Source organism: Schistocerca piceifrons, chromosome 10 (assembly GCF_021461385.2).
Source record: "Schistocerca piceifrons isolate TAMUIC-IGC-003096 chromosome 10, iqSchPice1.1, whole genome shotgun sequence".
In the NCBI taxonomy this organism is placed as follows: Eukaryota; Metazoa; Arthropoda; class Insecta; order Orthoptera; family Acrididae; genus Schistocerca; species Schistocerca piceifrons.
The window spans coordinates 142,581,320-142,600,469 of NC_060147.1; the positions used below are offsets into that span (position 1 = coordinate 142,581,320).

At 37.0% G+C, this 19,150-nt stretch overlaps 1 protein-coding gene across 2 annotated transcripts in view; it reads left to right on the forward strand.

Annotated features, from left to right (window-relative positions):
- Positions 1-10,453, forward strand: part of LOC124718821 (tetraspanin-31) — a 59,884-nt gene extending 49,431 nt beyond the window's left edge. For both annotated transcript variants that reach the window (XM_047244440.1, XM_047244439.1), the window contains one exon: positions 8,552-10,453. Coding sequence is in view for 1 of the 2 variants with exons in the window: in XM_047244439.1 (XP_047100395.1) it covers positions 8,552-8,653 (102 nt within the window). In the remaining variant the exon portion in view is untranslated. The remainder of the gene's footprint in view (positions 1-8,551) is intronic.
- The last annotated feature ends 8,697 nt before the right edge of the window (positions 10,454-19,150 follow it).

Sequence of the window (19,150 nt, forward strand, 5' to 3'; positions counted from 1 at the left end):
GATATCCTCGGAGTAGTGAAGCAACTGAAATCCCTTAAAAGAAGCAATTCTTCTGGTCCAGACTGTATACCAATTAGTTTCCTTTCAGAGTATGCTGATGGAATAGCCTCATACTTAACAATCATACACAGTCACCCACTCAACAAAAGGTCTGTACCCAAAGACTGGAAAGTTGCACAGGTTATACTAATATTCAAGAAAGGAAGTAGTAGTAATCCACTAAATTATGGCCCCATTTCGTTAAAGTCAGTGTGCAGCAGGATTTCGGAACATATTGTGTTCTAACACTATGAATTACATCAAAGAGAACAGTCTATTGACACAGTCAATATAGATTTAGAAAACGTTGTTGTGAAACACAAGTACCTCTTCATTCACACATAGTGTTGCATGCTATTGACAAGGGATTTCAAATTGATTCCGTATTTCAGGATTTCCAGAATGCTTTTTGATACTGTACCTGTCAAGTGGCTTGTAATCAAATTATGAGCTTGTGGAATATTGCCTCAGGTATGTGATTGGATGGGTGATTTCTTGTGAGAGAAGTCACAATTCACAGTAACTCACAGAAAGTCGTCGAGTAAAACAGAAGTAATTTCTGGCTTTCCACAAGTAATTTGAGGAACCGTCTTAGGTTGTTTGCAGATGATGCTGTCATTTAGTGTCTAGTAAAGTCATCAGAAGATCAAAGCAAATTATAAAATGATTTAGAAAAGATACTGGTATGGTGCAAAAATTGGCAAGTGACCCTAAATAATGAAAAGTGTGAGGTAATTTACATGATTGCAAAAGGAATCCATTCAACTTGATGTACACAATAACTCAATCAAATCTGACAACTGTAAATTCAATTAAATACCTAGGAATTACAAGTATGAACAACTGAAATTGGAAAGAACACAAAATGTTGAGGGTAAGGCGAACAACAGTCTGTGATTTATTGGCAGAACATTTAGAAGGTGTAGCAGACCTATTAAACACTGCCTACACTGCTCGTCCATCCTCTTTTAGAGTACTGCTGTGCGGCGTGGGGTTCTTTATTGGATAGGATTAACAGAGTACATCGAGAAAGTTCAAAGAAGAGTAGCACAGTTTGTATTATCGAGAAACAGGAAAGAATGTCACAGACGTGCTATGGGATTTGGGGCACACATCAGTAAAATGAGACATTTCTCATTGCATAGGGATTTTCTCACAAAATTTTAATCACCACCTTTCTCCTCTGAATGCAAAAATGTGTTAGCACAGACCTACATAGGGAGAAACAATCATCATCATAAAATTATGGAAATTGGAGCTTGCTCCGCGTTATTCGAGAGTGGAATAATAGAGAATAATTGTGAAGTTGGGTAGATGAGCCCTCTGGCAGGCACTTAAGTGTGATTTGCAGAGTTCAGTGCAGAAGTCCATTTCATGCAGAGGTCGTGATACAGCTGACAGGCTGTCTGGATGTGTTCTCTTCAAAGAAGGATGGACCGAGAATGCACACGACACAGTTACGTACGGCGAGTGCAGTGGCTCTTTGGCACAAGACACAATTTGTCATACTGTCACTCTGTAGAATATTAGTCTGCCCCATGTCATCGACGTTGATCCGTGCCAGAAACCAAAGCAAATTCAAAATGTTGCAGATAATGAGGTCTCAGCTACTGCACCATCTAGGTCTTGTAAAATAAACTGTAAAGGTTTTCTGTACTGTTGACCACGTGGTGGGACAATTCTCGTGACATTGCACGAGCACTAGTACTACCCGGGGCTGCTCGGTCAGTTACAACGACAGCAACCTCATCTATAACCTCCACCGTAATAGTACGCCTTCGTCTTTCACGTTACCCACTGAGCTGACCCGTGTTTCAGAACTGCATTACCATATTTACTCAAATCTAAGCTGCACTCGAATCTAAGCCGCACCTGAAAAATGAGACTCAAAAACAAGGGAAAAAAAATTTCCCGAATCTAAGCCACGCCTGAAATTTGAGACTCGAAATTCAAGGGGAGAGAAAAGTTTTAGGCCGCACCTCCAAATCGAAACAAAGTTGGTCTATTGTAATATGAGAAACAATTTAGGTAGAATACATGACGATACAGCTACAGTAGTTCGGTTTGAGTCGTAAGCTTAGCAGTTAAGCTTTACCAGGTAGCCATTGCTATGCGTCAGGCGTGCTTCGTCTGGTTTGAATCGGTTGCTTATTTTTCTTTGATCTGATAAGTGCCGTTCTCTTTGTTATAGGTGTTTACGTCACTCAAGGCTGAAATGCATTATTGTACTGTGTCATGCATTGTTTGTCGCATTCCGATAAGATGTGTTTACGACCTGTCGCCGCTCGTGGCATGGCTTGCTTTTGTCCGCGCTACTGCCGCTTACAATAAAAAAAAAGAGAGAGAGAGGAATTGTCTCATTAGCGAACCAATGGCAAGAGACTGCTATTTGTTGTTACTTACATTGCTGCTTTCTTTGATAATGATCAACAAGAACCAAATAATAGACTGCGTATGATAGATGTTCTGAACGAAAGTTTAGCTAAAACTTTTCTCCGTTTGAAAATCTTTGCAGATGCCTCTTTCGTACATTACATTCTGCACAGAAATTAGTCATCTTAGATTTAAAAATCTAGTCAATTGCCGTGCTTCATTTCTGATTGTATCACTATTAGGCATAAGAATAATGCGAAGATAAACATGACATGATACGTATATTCTTCCGCATTTGCTGATGTCTCACATTAGTTTCGTATGTTATTAGGCAGGCAGGATTTAAATGAGATAGCAGCAAACACGAAAGAATACATGGCAAAATGTTTATATTCGTATTATTCTTATGTTGAAGACAATACTGCATGTGATTCACAATTCATAAAAGTTCCTATTAGCAACCATCTCTTCTCACAGGTAGGAAAAAATTCAGAACGTAGAGTTGGCCATATTGACAAACAACACAAATAGTCTTGCCAGTCGGATTTTCGTAGTACATTGAAATGCTGCTACATACGAAGATGAACAACACGGAATTTGTGTTTACTTCGTTGGATAATGTATGAAAATACAGTGGTCGAAACTCAGGGCGGAGAAAAAAGCTCGTCTTACACTTTTTTTTTTAAATTTATTTACTGACGCAGAGGTTTTGGCGCCAGTATTTATCTTTGTGCCTGCAAAGCATGCCTGTGTAGCGCTACATATATTCGACGGCAGAAGTTAGTTGTGGCGGCACCTACCAACATTTTTCAGAATTTCCGCTTACTTTGCACTCGATTCTAAGCCGCAGGCGGTTTTTTGGATTACAAAAACCGGAAAAAAAGTGCGGCTTAGATTCGAGTAAATATGGTATCTTCTTTAAACTATTTAATGACATTGGGCCTCTCCTCGGACCTTTCAGTTGATGATACTCTCTCAGTGCAGCACTGTAATTGCTCCACTTTACATAAAACAGTTTCACTAACATTACACGATCTCCCTTCTAGGTAGCCATACTATTCACTCACATTATAGCGTGTCAAATGACTGTGCGGATGTCTTATCGTCAGACAGTGTAAAGTGCCATATTGCATCTGCTGTCCGAAATTGGAACAATTTTTTTCCTGTGTAAACCTGTTTCGCATTATCGTACCTACGAAATTTCACTGCCGTATGATAATTACAGCCCGTACTGGACCTCCACAAGTAGCTGCACTTTAGTTATAACCACCCAATAGTTATAAAAAGTTGTATGCTGCCACATAACATTTTAAAATTCCATTTTTAATGCTTAAAGATCATTGTCTCTCCAAAGGATTATTAAAGTGAATATAAGACAAAAGCTGTAATTCCTCACAAAAGTCAGTTATCAGTGTCATTGACTGGCAGAACTGGTTAGGTTCCTGTGATGGAGAATTTTTAGCTCACCTTTTGGGACTGCCAGACTGAAACACTTGATGTGACAGGTGTGTGTCTTCATTCCTGTTAACTACTTTCTGTACACATTCCTCAAAATTTTGTATAACCAAAATAATTGTTAACCTGGCGTAACTCTGTATGGGTGGCTAGTAACAGCGGTGGATGGTTTAGTGTACTTACTTTTTTCATAATGTTCTATATAGTTGAGATTTAACCTGCTCCTTCATTGTAATTATTGGCAAAGTGTCATGTGTTCATAATGTCAGTTTTACTAAACCCACAGTCTCAATTTAAGGTCAAGGGTTTGGACTGTTCAGCGTAGAATTAGTTGTGATTGTAACAAAAGTGTTTTATCGTATGACATAACATCACTAAATTGTTCAAAAGTGTAACGTTTTCAGCACATGCTCAGTTATTGGTAAGTGAATAACTTTCTGAGAGTTACATTACTTTTAGTAAACTTACACTAAGATGTCAGCTTGTCATAGATGAAAAGTTGGGTTTTTGCACTGAAAGTTAAAACTTCAAATAACTGCAGGTGAATGTTTGTTAATTGGAGTAGGTATTGTGCAATCTTCTCGAAAAGCTACTGTTGTGTGCTCGATTGGAGTAATAGTGATACAGTTGAGCAGAAAAGGGGTCAACGGTGTAGACTTTTCATCAACTGCCAATTAAGGACAGCTGACAGCAGAAGCTGTGCATTTCGGTATTGGACCCCTTCACATGATCCCCTTTAATGAGGACTATAGTGCTAGTTTTATAGCTCAGTATTAGCATTACGAGTTTTCTCCTCAGTTTCACTATTAGCTCTAATCTGTTGTAGGCTTCATGGGGAGTTAAATCACTTACCGAAAATGAGTAGTCTTCTGCTAACCCAGAGCGCCGTCCACAACATTCTGCTGCAACCGAGCTCATTCTGTGACAGTTTTTCAGTGAGGTGTACATCCTGCAAACACTGCATTTTGATCCAGGTTCGGTGCTGCCTTGTATTCTGGACTGAAATGACACTCTGGGCAGCTTGGCCATTGCTTCTTCTGAACGCTCTATTTGCCAAACATATCAGTGATTAAATGCAGGCAGATTGAGAGATGGACAAGACTGTACCACTACAAATCGTGGCTGTTAGTGATTTATATTCCCACCCAGAGGTGCACTTATAACATTGAACTGATTGACAGCCCTTTTAGTCAGAGAAATTAAGTGATAGGAAATGTTGAATCCATAATGGGGCCTTTACACATTCAAGTTTGTCGGAGCAGACTGTTTGCAACTGTCTGGAGATCTGGTCTGGAGTATCCAGTTCGCATTTACACCTTCTGACCACGATGCAGCTCTCTTGCAGTCCCTAATCAGTAGTCTGAGAGTGCAGAGTATTCACTGGCTGTGGCCAAATTAAGTAAATTTGTGTATAAAATGATTATTCTGTATAGCGTTATTACTTCAGAAGTTACAAAAAGATAAGGATAAGCACATAGAAGATCACCAAAAGAGTGGCTTCTAAAATACGTAACACTTTCGAGGAGCTAGAAATTGAGAGTACTGGTTTAAGTATCTAGGACAAAGCAGATTTTTTTCTTGTGGCATATTACACTGTATATAAGGAGAATTGACATCGATGAGAAAATCAGTAAGTGGTTATAAAAGACTTACAATAAAATCGAGGTGCTAAAGCAACTGGCAGAAGCTATGCTCATATGAAATTTTTTGCTGAGATATCACCTTCGTTGAGCCATATGTTTCCAGAAATATTTCATGCCTCTATATACAGTACTAAAGCGCTTCATCTCGTCTGCATCAGTTCGAGTGCTGCCATACTTTTCACAGGCCGAAACACTGTCTGTCTGGACAATTGAGTGCAAACATCTGAGCATATAAAGGATCCTTAAGTGCGAAGTGTGAACCAGTTGCAAGATATGTTACAACTACTGCAGAGGATTTTCATTCCAGCTCATCTGAATAGGTCAACGACTAAATAGTCCACCGTCTAAAGGGCAGAACGTTTCCACATTTTTACTGATTGCCGACTGACATTAGGTGATGGACACACGCTAATTTGTAATTTTGGATGTCATTTCATAAATTCAGCAATAATGTACTTACATGGTGCTTCATCTTTCATTGAGCATCTACTGCTGTACATCAGTTTAGTATTGTGACATGTTGCAGGTGACGCACACATGCAGATGCAACTTACATTCACTTGACTACAGTCTCTGTTCTCTGGCTGCAGAGACCAGACATAATGAAACATTTTCTTAAAAGTTTTCACCTTTACGGGCTGAATCTTGAAAAACATGAGACCACAATCTTTTTTATTTCTAACTGTGAAGTCAAATACCAATATTCACAGATTTAGTTTTAACAACGCTTCAGTAGTTCTGTAACAATTTATTTTCAAAAAACTTTCACCCACTATTTGACCCCTTCAGGGGTTGAATTTCCAAAAACGCTGAAACACATTTCTTTATTTCTGACTTAGAAACAAGCTTTTGTACTTCCAACTTCAAATTGCTGTAGTATGATATATATACTCAGAAAGTTTTCATTCGTTATTTCTATAGGGGCGGCATTTCAAAAAACCCCTTCTTAAATGATGCCTGCAGTATAAAATAAACACCCTCAACAAATTTCAAGTTTCTATCCATAGCGGTTTGGGATGGGCGATTAAGTCAGTCAGCCAGCGCATTTTGTTTTACGTGTAGAAATGTACAGGTTTATTGCAGCAATGTTAGACTAAGCAAAATCAAAATATTATAAAATAGTATCAAGTTTCACCTCTGGCTGAGGGCGACACCTATTCCATCTTTTTGATCCTTTTATAAGGAATTTTAGCAAAGCGTGTTTTATCTCAAAGGAGACTGCATATAGGGTGCCGGTGCAACCTATTCTCGAATACTGCTAGATTGCTTCGCATCCGTTCCAGGCCAGATTGAAGGAAAACATCAAAACAATTCATAGGCAGGCTACTAGATTTGTTAGCGGTAGGTCCGAACAAAATGTAAGTGTCAGAGAGATGCTTCGGGAACTTAAATGGAAATCCCTGACAGAAAAGCGATGCTCTTTTCGAGGAACACTATTGAGAAAATTTAGAGAACTGGAATTTGAAGCTGACCGCATATAGTCAGTTGTTTTTCCCTCACTCTGTTTGCAACTGGAACAAGAAAGGAAATGGCCAGTAGTGCTACAGGGTACCTTCAGCCATGCACTGTAGGGTGGCTTGCAGAGTATCTGTTCAAAAATTCTAGAACTTAGCCCACAAAATTTTTCTACCCTTACCTTTTACTTATTGTGCACGGTCTTCTTCAAAATACTCTCCATCACAATTGATACACCACTCCCAATGCTGTTTCTACTTCTGGAAGCAATCTCTGTATGCCTCTTGCTCAGTCTCGGTATGCCTCTTGCTCGATTGCGTGAAGCGCTGTCTGCAAATTTTCTTTTATCTCATCTATCGTTGCAAATCATCCTTTCAACGGGATTTTTTACTTTGGAAATAAAAAAAAGAAGTCCGCAGGGACCAAGTCTGTAGAGTACTGAAGATGAGGCAGCACAGTGATTTTTTGTTTTGTGCAGAGATGAATGTGTGGGTGTGTTATTGTGACGCGAGAGCCGTGAATTCTCTCACCACATTTCAGGCTGTTTCCTTCTCTCACTTTCTCGCAAGCATCGCAACAGGTCCCAATAGTACCGTCAATTAACAGTTTGTCCCTGTAGCAAGAATTCGTGATGAACTACTCCTTCAAAGTAAAAAAAAAAAACTATCAACACGGCTTTGGCATTTGGCCTGATGAACTTTTATTGGCCCCGGAGAATCTTTCCCGACCCATTGTGAAGATTGAACCTTGGTCTCAACATCATAACCTTAGACCCACATATCATTGCCAGTTATAATTTTCTTAAGGAGCACCTCATTCTCATTTGCACGATCCAACAGCCCTTCACAGATTGTGAAGCGAATGTCTTCCAGCTCTTGACTCGTGAGCCACGGGATGAATGTGGCGGCAATACGATGCATTCTAAGATGCTGTGTCAAGATTTCACGATATGATGCAACACAAATGTTACATTCTTCTGCATTCTCTCGGACAGTCAGTCTTCGATTGGCGCACGCAATTTTGTTGACATTCCTGACACCGACGGTGTCAGTAGACGTTGAAGGGCGTCCCGAATGAGGGTCGTGTTTAACATCCGATCAACAATTTTTTAAATGGCATGAACCGTTCATAACGTAAAGTACAGGTTAAGCACTAATTACTGTAGGCGTCCTGCATCATTTGGTGTGTCTCTTATAAAGTCTCGAGATGTAATTAGTTTTGGAAAACATTATTCAAGTTTTACTGTCTCAATAAATGTTTGTTTTTAAGTGTAAAGACGTGTCACTTTAAAGTCACATGTGAAGGCGTACAGACATTGACTTTTCTTCAGTTTATTCATAAGCGCATCAGCAATGAGAATGTGGGAGAGGGGATGACACATGATCCTATGGAATACCAGATAATGGCTTGCAGAGTATTCATGTTTATAAAAAGGTTCTAAAAACTGAAAACATATTTAACTTTGAACATATTAAAAGAAATAACGTAAAGAACTACTGTCATGGAATCTGTGTCCTTAACATTTACTAGTATTGTTATAAATACATATTTTCTCTCTAACAGGCAGTTTCAAATTCTGTTTTCAGATAATTGCAGCCGTCGTCGCTTACCGATACCGCAACCAGATGAATCCGAAAGACAAAGCAAGTGCCATTAATGTACCTAGGTATAACAGCTATTTGTATTAAAATGAGACGGGAACTAGTCAACTGTGTACCTCCTGTGCACTAGTGTAAACAAATTTTCTTACAGCGAGAGAAAAACACCATTGTAACAAATTTTTCTTACATTATTGTAATGCGAGTCAAGATTTTGACTAAAGATGTGTACTTTATGATGACTTGAAATTTGCTCTTGCTGTATTGTAAAACCATGTTTTTACACAGGGTGTTTCATTTTATTGCATTTACTTAAAAAGATTTATCATGTTAAGGTAATTTTGGAAGCATTTTAGGAGATCTCTTTTTGTTTTGTTTATTAGTTTTAAGTCTTAAATATTCTGGTGATATTTAGATACTAATAACAAATATTTGTAACTGTTTTACCAAGTGTGGATATGTTCTTTTGACTGGAAGAATGTTGTATCAGATATTTCACAGAGTTTTTATATAATACAACTCTCGTTTACATTCCTAGAAAAAGTGTCTCGTATTAAAGGTAGGTGGAGTAAATTGAAACATGAGATGCATTTTATGGTTAGAAATCCGGATATAAGGATTTAAATGTTAACTGTGGAAAATTGTATGTGTGTCACAATGTCTGTAAGTGGATAAGCTCAGAGACCGACAGTTCCAGAATAGGACTATAATTCTTCCTCAATACCCCGCTTAGTTTGGCATTAGTCGCATACTGTATAAATACCAATTGACCCAGGTGAATCTTTGCCACCAAAGAGTGGCCCGTATTGAAAGGTGATGTGTCATGTATATCGATTAGTTCTTAGTATACAAATAACACAGTTTTATCAACAGTGTGGTATTAATAAATGCGAGAGTAGTGTTGACTGTCTTCTTAACAGTCATCACATACCTGTGATGTAGCCTTACTTAAAATATATTGACAGTAGAACAGTGATTAATTCATATGTATTTCATTATTATGCCTAATTCAGTGCGAAGAAAAAAAATGAATTCTGAGATAGGTTCTGCAATGTATGTACCTTTTATAACTTATTTTAAAAAAGAATAATCAATTTGCTGGTATACCAGTTTTTTAGCGAAATCATCCTTATTCTGACATTTTATGTTATGTCTCTGCTTGCAAAACATCAGGGAATGCATTAATTTTCCTACTAAATTTTGAATTGTTCGTTGAGACTGTCGTAGGAGTGTTGAAGATAACATTACTTGTAATAGAAATGTGAAATAATGTGTGTTAAACTGTTATAACGTGTATTTTCCATTTGTGCTTAGATGTGTCTGATGGCAGAGTTGAGACATTATGGTTCGTTTCTTCACTCTAATGCCATCCTACATCGTAATATGCTTAATGTTGTTCTCTCTCTCTTCCTTTGTCTGTCCAGTATAGTGGACTGACAAAGACACAGGAAGGAACAGTATTTAATACTGGAATCTCATGGTGCAATCATAATTTTAAAGCTGCCTATCTGCAAACACTCATTTGGATTGGGCCAGCTTTGAGGCTAAATCACCAAAATATTGTGTATAATGTAACTGCTTGCATATGTCTGAGCTTCTAATCTCTTGTAGTCATTTCTTTTGTGGTTGTGCTGAAATACGTAAGTGTAATTTATAACCTACAACACTACTTTCTGCCTGAATGAGTAGTTTCAGGCATTGCAGTAATTGTGTGGTAGTGTTGTTACCACTGGATAAATCCCATCAGCTCTTCTGTTATTTAAACAAAAATCTTTTTAGCATATTTTTGTATAATTTAAATCATTTCAAACCTAAAAGAAATCTTCAATATTTTATATGAACAGCTGAATGTTTAAGGGCTATTAATAAAGCATAGACAAATCAACAAAATTGGTCTGTCCCTGTGTAAAACCTACTCCTACAATGTTTTATTTCACAGCACAGTTAACACTATCAAAAAAGAAAAAAATAATACTCAAAAGAAACAAAACAGTCAAACAATAGAATGTCCAGGTTGGAATAACAACATACCAATATTATTGTATTACCCTTTCCACAGGTAAAAAGAATCATATTTTGCAACCAGTAATGAAACATTAAGAGTTCATAAATGTCAACTCTAACATATATTATATGTATCAAGTATAATTAAATATGTCGTACTTGCGACAACAGGTGTTTTAGAAGTTGAATACTTAATTTAGTAAAAGATAATTTAACATTTTGATGATATAATGATAGGATTTACATGGTTGAAAAGAAAATACATAACAAATTTTAACTAGCTGTATTATAATACAATAGAGACTAATTTGTGAAATTCTGGTAAACAATTGCACTTTCTACACACGAATACTGTCTGTCCTTAACAATTTGGTATTTCATATCTTTACCTTATGTTTGTAACCTGAGACCAACGTCATACTGCACAAATTTGGATAGACTTACCTGGAACTGGTTTTGTACCGCTCTGATGCTTCTTGCTTTGTAGTAATAGCTGATGGCCAGCCACCTTTTGTCATGTCCTCTCCACATTTGTGGAGTATCTCTTCTATTCTGGATTTGAATTCTGGTAGATTATTTTGTTTATCACAGAAAATTTTAAAATTCACAGTCCCACCAATGTAGCAACTGAGAATTTACAGATCTACCAAATGGAAAGACAATGTACAGCAATTTTTCCTCCATTTGATGGATACCCTGTAATAGGAGATAAGTGAATTAAGAAAATAATCCACTCCTCACATAAATTTATCGTGTAATGAGACTATAGGAGGACACGGTACCCATAAATGTCTTTTTGTTGTATCCCATATTCGTGCAGATGCAGATATGCTGGCAGGCTTCAACGCTTAGTCTCACTTTTCAAAAGCATCTGTTCCCAATTTTTTCAGGTTAGCGTAAGTTGAAAATTTGCAACCTAAATGACAGTTTGGTCTAAATGTTCCTAATAAATGAACCACCTGCAATACAACTAGAAAATTCACCGATGAAAGCCAGTTATCAAAAACGACTTGTGTTCAGATCTGGAACAGTGTTCTGACTTGCACCTGTATCTGCAACTGAAATTATTTTGCCCTTTTAAATCTCAAAATTATGTACCTTACCTCTTGTATCATATAAAACAAATATTTTATAGCCCCTTTTATTTGTATTATTGGGCAAATATTGTTTGTGCCGATTGCAGTTTCTTAGGGACCATCTTCTCATCTACACTGATTATCTGAGATTGAGGAACTGCCTGAAACTTCTGCAACAATAAATCAGTTAATGGGCATATTCTGAACAACCTGTCTCTATGTGGTTCATCAGGATTTGGCATTTTGTGGTTTTCACTGACACGTATCATTTTGTGGCCGTCACTGACTTGTATCCTGAAGCGTGGCATCAGTAACATGACTTAAGTCAACTTGCCCTTGCATGGTACAGAAGAGTCTGAGAGATGATAAACTGACTGTGCCAAGAAACTGCTAAAGTTTATTGCTGTCAGTTATAATGCCTTGTTTGCATTCTTTTGAACAGAAAATAAATTACTCTGTTCATCAGCCATGTACTTTAACAACGAGACATTAAGAAATTCACAAAAATCTATTGGAGCCTACAAAACATCTGCTTGTGGAAATGAGCTGTTTCAAGGAGGAACCATTTTCTTTGTCAGCCTGCATAGTCTGATATTTCTATTGTACTGCTTGTGCTGTCTATGCTTGGAGCAGCTGCGTGACATCGAAAAACATTTCCAGAATCTGTCTCACTGCCCGCAAGAGTCCTCATAATATTCGGTAACCTTCAAAGTACTAATAGTAGTTTATTGGGTTGACATCATACTTGTAAAACAAAGTGAGAGAGAGAGAGAGATAGAGAGAGAATCCAATGTTTTATAACACACTAAATATCATAATAAACTTTAGGTTGAGTAATAAGCGGTTACAGTGTGCTGGTGGCCTACATAAAGGTTGAGAAAAGACAGTTTTTTGTTTGTTATCCAAAATATGTACACAGAGAGATAGATAGATAGAGAGAGAGAGAGAGAGAGAGAGAGAGAGAGAGAGAGAGAGAATCCAACGTTTTATAACACACTAAATATCATCATAAACTTTAGGTTGAGTAATAAGCGGTTACAGTGTGCTGGTGGCCTACATAAAGGTTGAGAAAAGACAGTTTTTTGTTTGTTATCCAAAATATGTACACATGACTTACCCGGTTAATGCATCAATGCCTTCAATTCTTCTGTACTCACCGCTGTGGTCTATTGTATTCAGTTTCTGAGCGACTATTGCGTGTTCATGCATCTAAGAATAACGGAACACCTCCTGCAGGTTTTGTAACAACTAGTAACGGATTATATACACTAACACTATTTTCAATTTGTTATCAATCACCTTTTTTATTTCTTCTCTCACTGCAGTTCAAAGATTCAAAGGTATAGGATACGGTTGGCAAAAGAAACGCTTATTGTCCTTTATCTTATACCTACGTATGTATTCCTTAATTATTCCCATTTGATCTGAAAACACATTTATATCCTGATAAAATATTTAGTAATTGAATTTTCTGTTTTTATGACAGTATATCTCATTCGTGCGCTTTTGATTTAACATTTCCAGATAACTCCTCTTTTGCTTGTTCTCATTCTTCTACTGCACTTATATCAAGAAGCTATTAAATGCATATGCTTTGTTAAATATTGTCTTTAAGTTCTAGTGATATGTACTGGAAAGGTATACTAGAGACCATATTATCCCTTTCCCCTGTGACACTTTCTCCTATTGAAATCCAATAGTGTCTTGTTATTAAATAGCCACTCTCTACTCAATAGTACATCTAAGTTTAAATTATGTTCTACTTGCAATATTTGCTAAAAGGTCAACATTTTAATTGTGACTGGCAGTCACGGTTTCTTGTTTAAATTGTTTTCATTTATTACTGGTAATTTGAACAACAAATGTTCTGGCTATAGAACTCTGATACTTTTTCCTTATTACTGGTAGCTGTACCTGTGAGATAATGATGTTTCACTGCCATAGTCTAAATGATTGTTGATTTTCATCCAAAAATCGTTACTATTCACCATATAGTGGAGGCGTTGAGTCGCAGACAGGCACAACAAAACACTACTGAACAAGTAGGCTTTCAGCCCCCACATTCATGTAAAAGCAGCTCACACACACCTGAGCACTGTTTCTGGCTGGCTGCCAAGGCCAGAGACAGAGGTCATATGTGTTTTTCAGAAGAAGGCCTCCTGGCCGTAAACTTAAATGTTTAGGAGTCTTTTTTGTTGTACCTGTCTGCAACTCAACAAATCCTGAATATGATGAGTAGCAATCTATCCTTTTCATAAGACATACTTTAGAATTAAATGTCTTGAGTTTTGTTTCCTTAATTTATAGTATCTGGTTTCACTTTTCCATTGAAACCATGGTGAATAACAGCTTCCATTATTATTATTATTATTATTATTATTATTATTATTAGGTAGTAGTATTCATATTATCTGATTGAGAGTATTCTCTTGGGTAAGTCCCCTCGGGCTTTGTATAATGTGTCAAATCCCTCGATACATGTTAATCTGTTGTTTTTCGTCCATCCATCCATCCTTGATACTATATTCCCATTTTTACTTGTTATGGGCGGCAGTCTATGAACTAATACTTTTATTAAATGAATTTCTTCAATAGGATCATCTAAATATTTAGATCTTGTTAACTGTCATTTGATATACTACTTACTACTACCACAACTATTGTTATAATATCTAGGCCCCAATAGCTCCAGTGCTAACTTCTCGAGTACTTGCTTGTTTTCCAAACCATGTTCTTCCATTAATTCTGTAGGGTACACACAGTCTTCATTATGCTTCTCCTTATTAAATTGATCTTTCATTTTAGCTAACTCGAACTGAAATTCCGCTTTCGTCCTATCTATGTCAGCTGACGAATGAGCCACACTGACAGATAATTCAATCTTTTCTTGAACCTTCTGTTCTGTTCGATCCCTGATGATGTGAGAGCGGAGCCTGAGATTGTAGTTTCGTTCTAAAACATTTAACCTTAGTGCAGTGTCTGAAATTTGCGTACTTCATAAATTTCTGTTCTGTAAGTTTTTATTTTTTGAAATCCTTAATAATCTCTCAAAATTGTTCATTTACTTCATTTCTTATTAAGTCACACTTTTTAATAACCAGCGTGACTCACCTGATAAAGTAAAAAGGGTATATTGTAGCTTGGATATTTTTATTATTTATTTGTGGGAATCACGTAATGTGTTCATCTAATTGCGGATTTTCTACTTGTAATCCAGCTTTTAAGCAACTGTCTGAGCATTTGTCTCACCCAGCACTTTCTCAACTTTTAACACCTTATATTCACATTCAATCAACAGTAGCTTCAACACTTCTTCCATTTTCCTGGTTATCACTGGCATATAATAAGAACACTTGAATAACACTACTTCAAATTTCAACTGACACAAACCAAATTATCTTCACTTAACACCCCCCCCCCCCCCATGAGAAGAAAATACAGCTGCTCAAACCTATTTGGGCAGTATGCTGTATCATAATGATCAACGAATCACACCGCACGCAACCCAGTGAAACTGTGCAGTGCTGTGGGTAGATGAGCAGCTAACATATACTCTGCTACTTGTGGCATAGTTACGGACCAGATGTCTCGGACATAAATCTCCTTAATTGTGGAGTTAGGAATTTCTTTTACAACGTATATGATGGTGTGCTCAAACATAATGCATACAAATTTTTTATTCTGTTCTCTATATCGGTTGAGGTACTACATATTACGCATATTACTCGGTTGACTTTCCTGACGCAACCCACTGCCTATAGAAGGCTCTTAATTGTAGCATGTAACGTAGTGTAACGGTGTCAGTGTATTAGAAAGGGTGTGCTGTAATCAAGTTTCTAACTGCAGAAAATGTGCCTCCAATTGAAATCCATACCAGAATGGAACCTGTGTACGGTGGTGAGTGTATCGGCATCAGTAATGTGTGACGTTGGGTTGTTTGTGCTCGTAATGGAGGAAATGGTGGTGTTAACCTCAACAAGTGTGGCAGTGCTCAGAGCGTTTGCAAAACTTAAAGATCACTTTAAAGGACTTCACTCTTATAGTGATGAAATGGTGCTAGCTGGAATGAGGTTGTGGCTCCGCCAATGAAGCCTACAGTGTCAGTATCGACAAACTAGTCATTCATTGGGAATAATGTGTTAGTCACCAGGGTGACTCTTCTTTAAAAAGCTTTGAGTGCTTTCACATAAAATATTCAGAGGCATTACTTTTCAGCACACCCTTGTATCTTGTCTGTAATTGAATTAGTATACACCGACTATTATTTCTTCTTAAATTTCTGTGTGTGTTGTGCTTACAACTAATTGTGCACTTTGTCTAAGTATTCGGCTGTCAGTGACAACAATGACAATTTCTAGTACGCCTTCAATTAAAAATTGCAAATCTTTAATAATCCTGTTTGCTGGTTATTTTTGTTCACCAAGTTAATTCACATCCAGCACGTATTTGTTCTAGGTACTTTCACTAGTTCACAGAATGTAACGATTTCACTCAATATAGAAGATTAATTCGCTCATGAGACACAATTCTTGATATTAGTTGACCACATTTTTATTTCTTCGTGACTCTAAATACTAAAAAGCTCAGCCTTCTTTTCTATTTTCTGCAGTAGTTGCTGGAAGTACAGTATTTAGTATAATATGCAATTTCATAAATAAATACAACACTGAAGAATTTTAGTGCTACAAATCGATGGAGGTTCACTTCCTTCATTTCACCTGTTGCGTGCAGTCGTGAAGGTCTAAAGATGTGTGTCTTACACAAACAGCATTTTCAAATTCTCTTGTTTGCCTGTGAAACCAGTTTATTACATATAAATGTTGCTTAAGTCACATCATAGATACTATACAACAAAAAATAATTTTCAGAACTGAACTTCTGTGTCTATACTGCGCTCATTCACTTAGAGCAGAAGCCAGACTGTTTCGAGTACAGTTAAGTATGATAATAGGGATACATTTTATTCTCTGTGTTACACACACAATGACTGAATGATATTTATTTATTTATTTTTATTTATTCACTTGTCATTAGCCAACATTTGTTGAAATAGACAGTTTTGACATTACATTTGATAGTGAATCTAAAATTGGGAAACTATGTACATTCAGATTACATTACATGAGCATAAAGAGATATTATCTACATTATAATTCCTTAACATCATAGTTACTCTCTACTACATTCCAATTCCTTTACATCATAGCTACGTCTTTCAGTGATGGTGGTAACTTGTTATATAATTTTAATCCTGTTTGTTTAAAGCTACTTTGAACCTTAGACAGCCTCGTAAAGTCTACATCAAGATAGTTTTTATATCTGGTATCATGTGAATGAACATCTGTTCTGGAAGGTAAGGTATGTATTTGTTTTTTTTTTTTTTTATGGAAAGAAGACACGTTTTTATATACAGAGAAGATAATGTTAAGATGTTAAGTTCCTTAAAGTGCTTTCAACATGATTCTTGGCTTTTAATACCTGTAATTGCTCTAATTGCTTTCTTCTGCCACATGAACACTGTCTGAGCACCAGTGAGTTGTCCCATAATTTTATTCCGTACTGTAAGTGAGATTCAAAGAAGGCATAATAATAAGATAAAAGTTGTTTTCTGCTAACTAATGTTTTTAGTTTCCTTAACAAAAAGACTACTCTAGATAGTCTGGTACATAACAGTTCCGTGTGGGTGTTCTGTGTTAATTTTGGGTCCAGGTGTATTCCTAGAAGTCTTACAGAGTCAGACTCATTTAATTTTTCCTGTAGATTGTGCAAGAAGAGATACATAGTTTCAGTCTTGCTACTGTTGAATATCAGCTTGTTACTGTGGAGCCATATGGCAGACTTTTCAAGCATTACTTTTGTTTGTTTCTTCACTTCCTCCAATTTGTTACCTGAGGTAATCAGGGTTGTGTCATCAGCATATATTATTGACTTGTGAAGCATGAAAGTAGGCAAGTCATTCATGTATACCAGGAAGAGAAAAGGTCCAAGCACTGAGCCTTGTGGCATGCCTCTTACAACTGGTAGGGCATTTGATTGCTGCCTATTTACTATAACTACCTGAGTCGTGTTTGTCAGGTATGATCTGATTAGTGCCAGTTCGTTATTTTTGACACCATAGCACTATAGTTTATTTATTAGTATTTCATGGGATACAGGATAATACGGGACAACAGCTTTACCGGCCCATGAGGTTGCTTTTCTATAATGTGTAATACGAGGTAGGGCTTCTCAGCCTGCAGTGTTTAAACTGCAATTTTATGTGGAATTCATTTGAAAATTTTAACTTAAACAATAACATTTATTTTCCCATTATTTAAATGTTGTTTAAATACTACTCACTGATTTTGCCACACTAAATAAAGCCAGCAGTATTTTACATTTTATCACAGAAAACCACATACTTTTTTGCTTTTTATTTTTAAATAATACACACAAATGAACTGCTAGCAAGTAAATTTTGGTTTGACTTGCACATAAAAATTGCATTCAATAGGTACAAAAAGAAACTCCAAAATTGACATTTAGTGCTCACTCTCTACATTTTTCCTTATCAGCACTCAGAACACATTTTATCTTAACTAACACTTTAAAGTGTGCCATTGGTAAAACAGAAAGGTCCCCATCACAATTGTCATGAAATTCTTCCTCCGAAGGATCCTTCACTAGCAGAACCATGATTACTGTTATAAAATCATCGGCTTACTTTTTCATCTATTTCTTGATCTACATTACTGACATCTTCCCCCATCCACTGAAAATCAGTTTCATCAAACTTACGATTGTTGAAACTGCGAACATATTTTGAACTATACTGAAGAAACATATATATAATTCATGAGGTGTAGTCTAGGAGATCCCAACATGTCTAAACAACATACAAAGAAATGTCGTCCCATATTTGATCAAATCTAGGGCCTCGCTTGTCTTCTGTTCACCGCTATGTGACATGGTTCCACATGGAGCGCTAGCATCGCTGCAGCGTTCTGTCGTCTGTAGTGTTTTTATAAACATTGCCAGTAAATACAATTGGCGTGTGCCGACAACTACAAAATTAATAGAGATGTATGAAGCTGATGAGGCGCTTTACAACGTGAGGCACCCTGAATACAAAAATAGATTAAGAAGATTGGAGACCTAACCTGACCTAACATAACCCTCTCCTGTAGCAAGGAATCGGAGTGTTACAGTGAGCCTGTCTTCTGCAGATATAGCAGTTCTTAAGTGAATATTGTGCTTTGTGATATGAGGATACACTTCACTGAGCACATACAGAAATGTATGCTCATCCATTCTTAAGTAATTGATGTACGACTTGACGTCCTCCACTATAAGCTCACATAACAGGTTTTGTTGAATGCTTTATCGTGTCGTAAAACCCACGGCTTCACCCAGATACGTTTCCTTTTTTTCCCCCCCACTTCTCTTCCGCATGTGAACACAGTACAATTGTGGTACATGCAACTGCTGTTGACAAGTTGTTATTGTCGGCCATCTTGAACTTTGACGA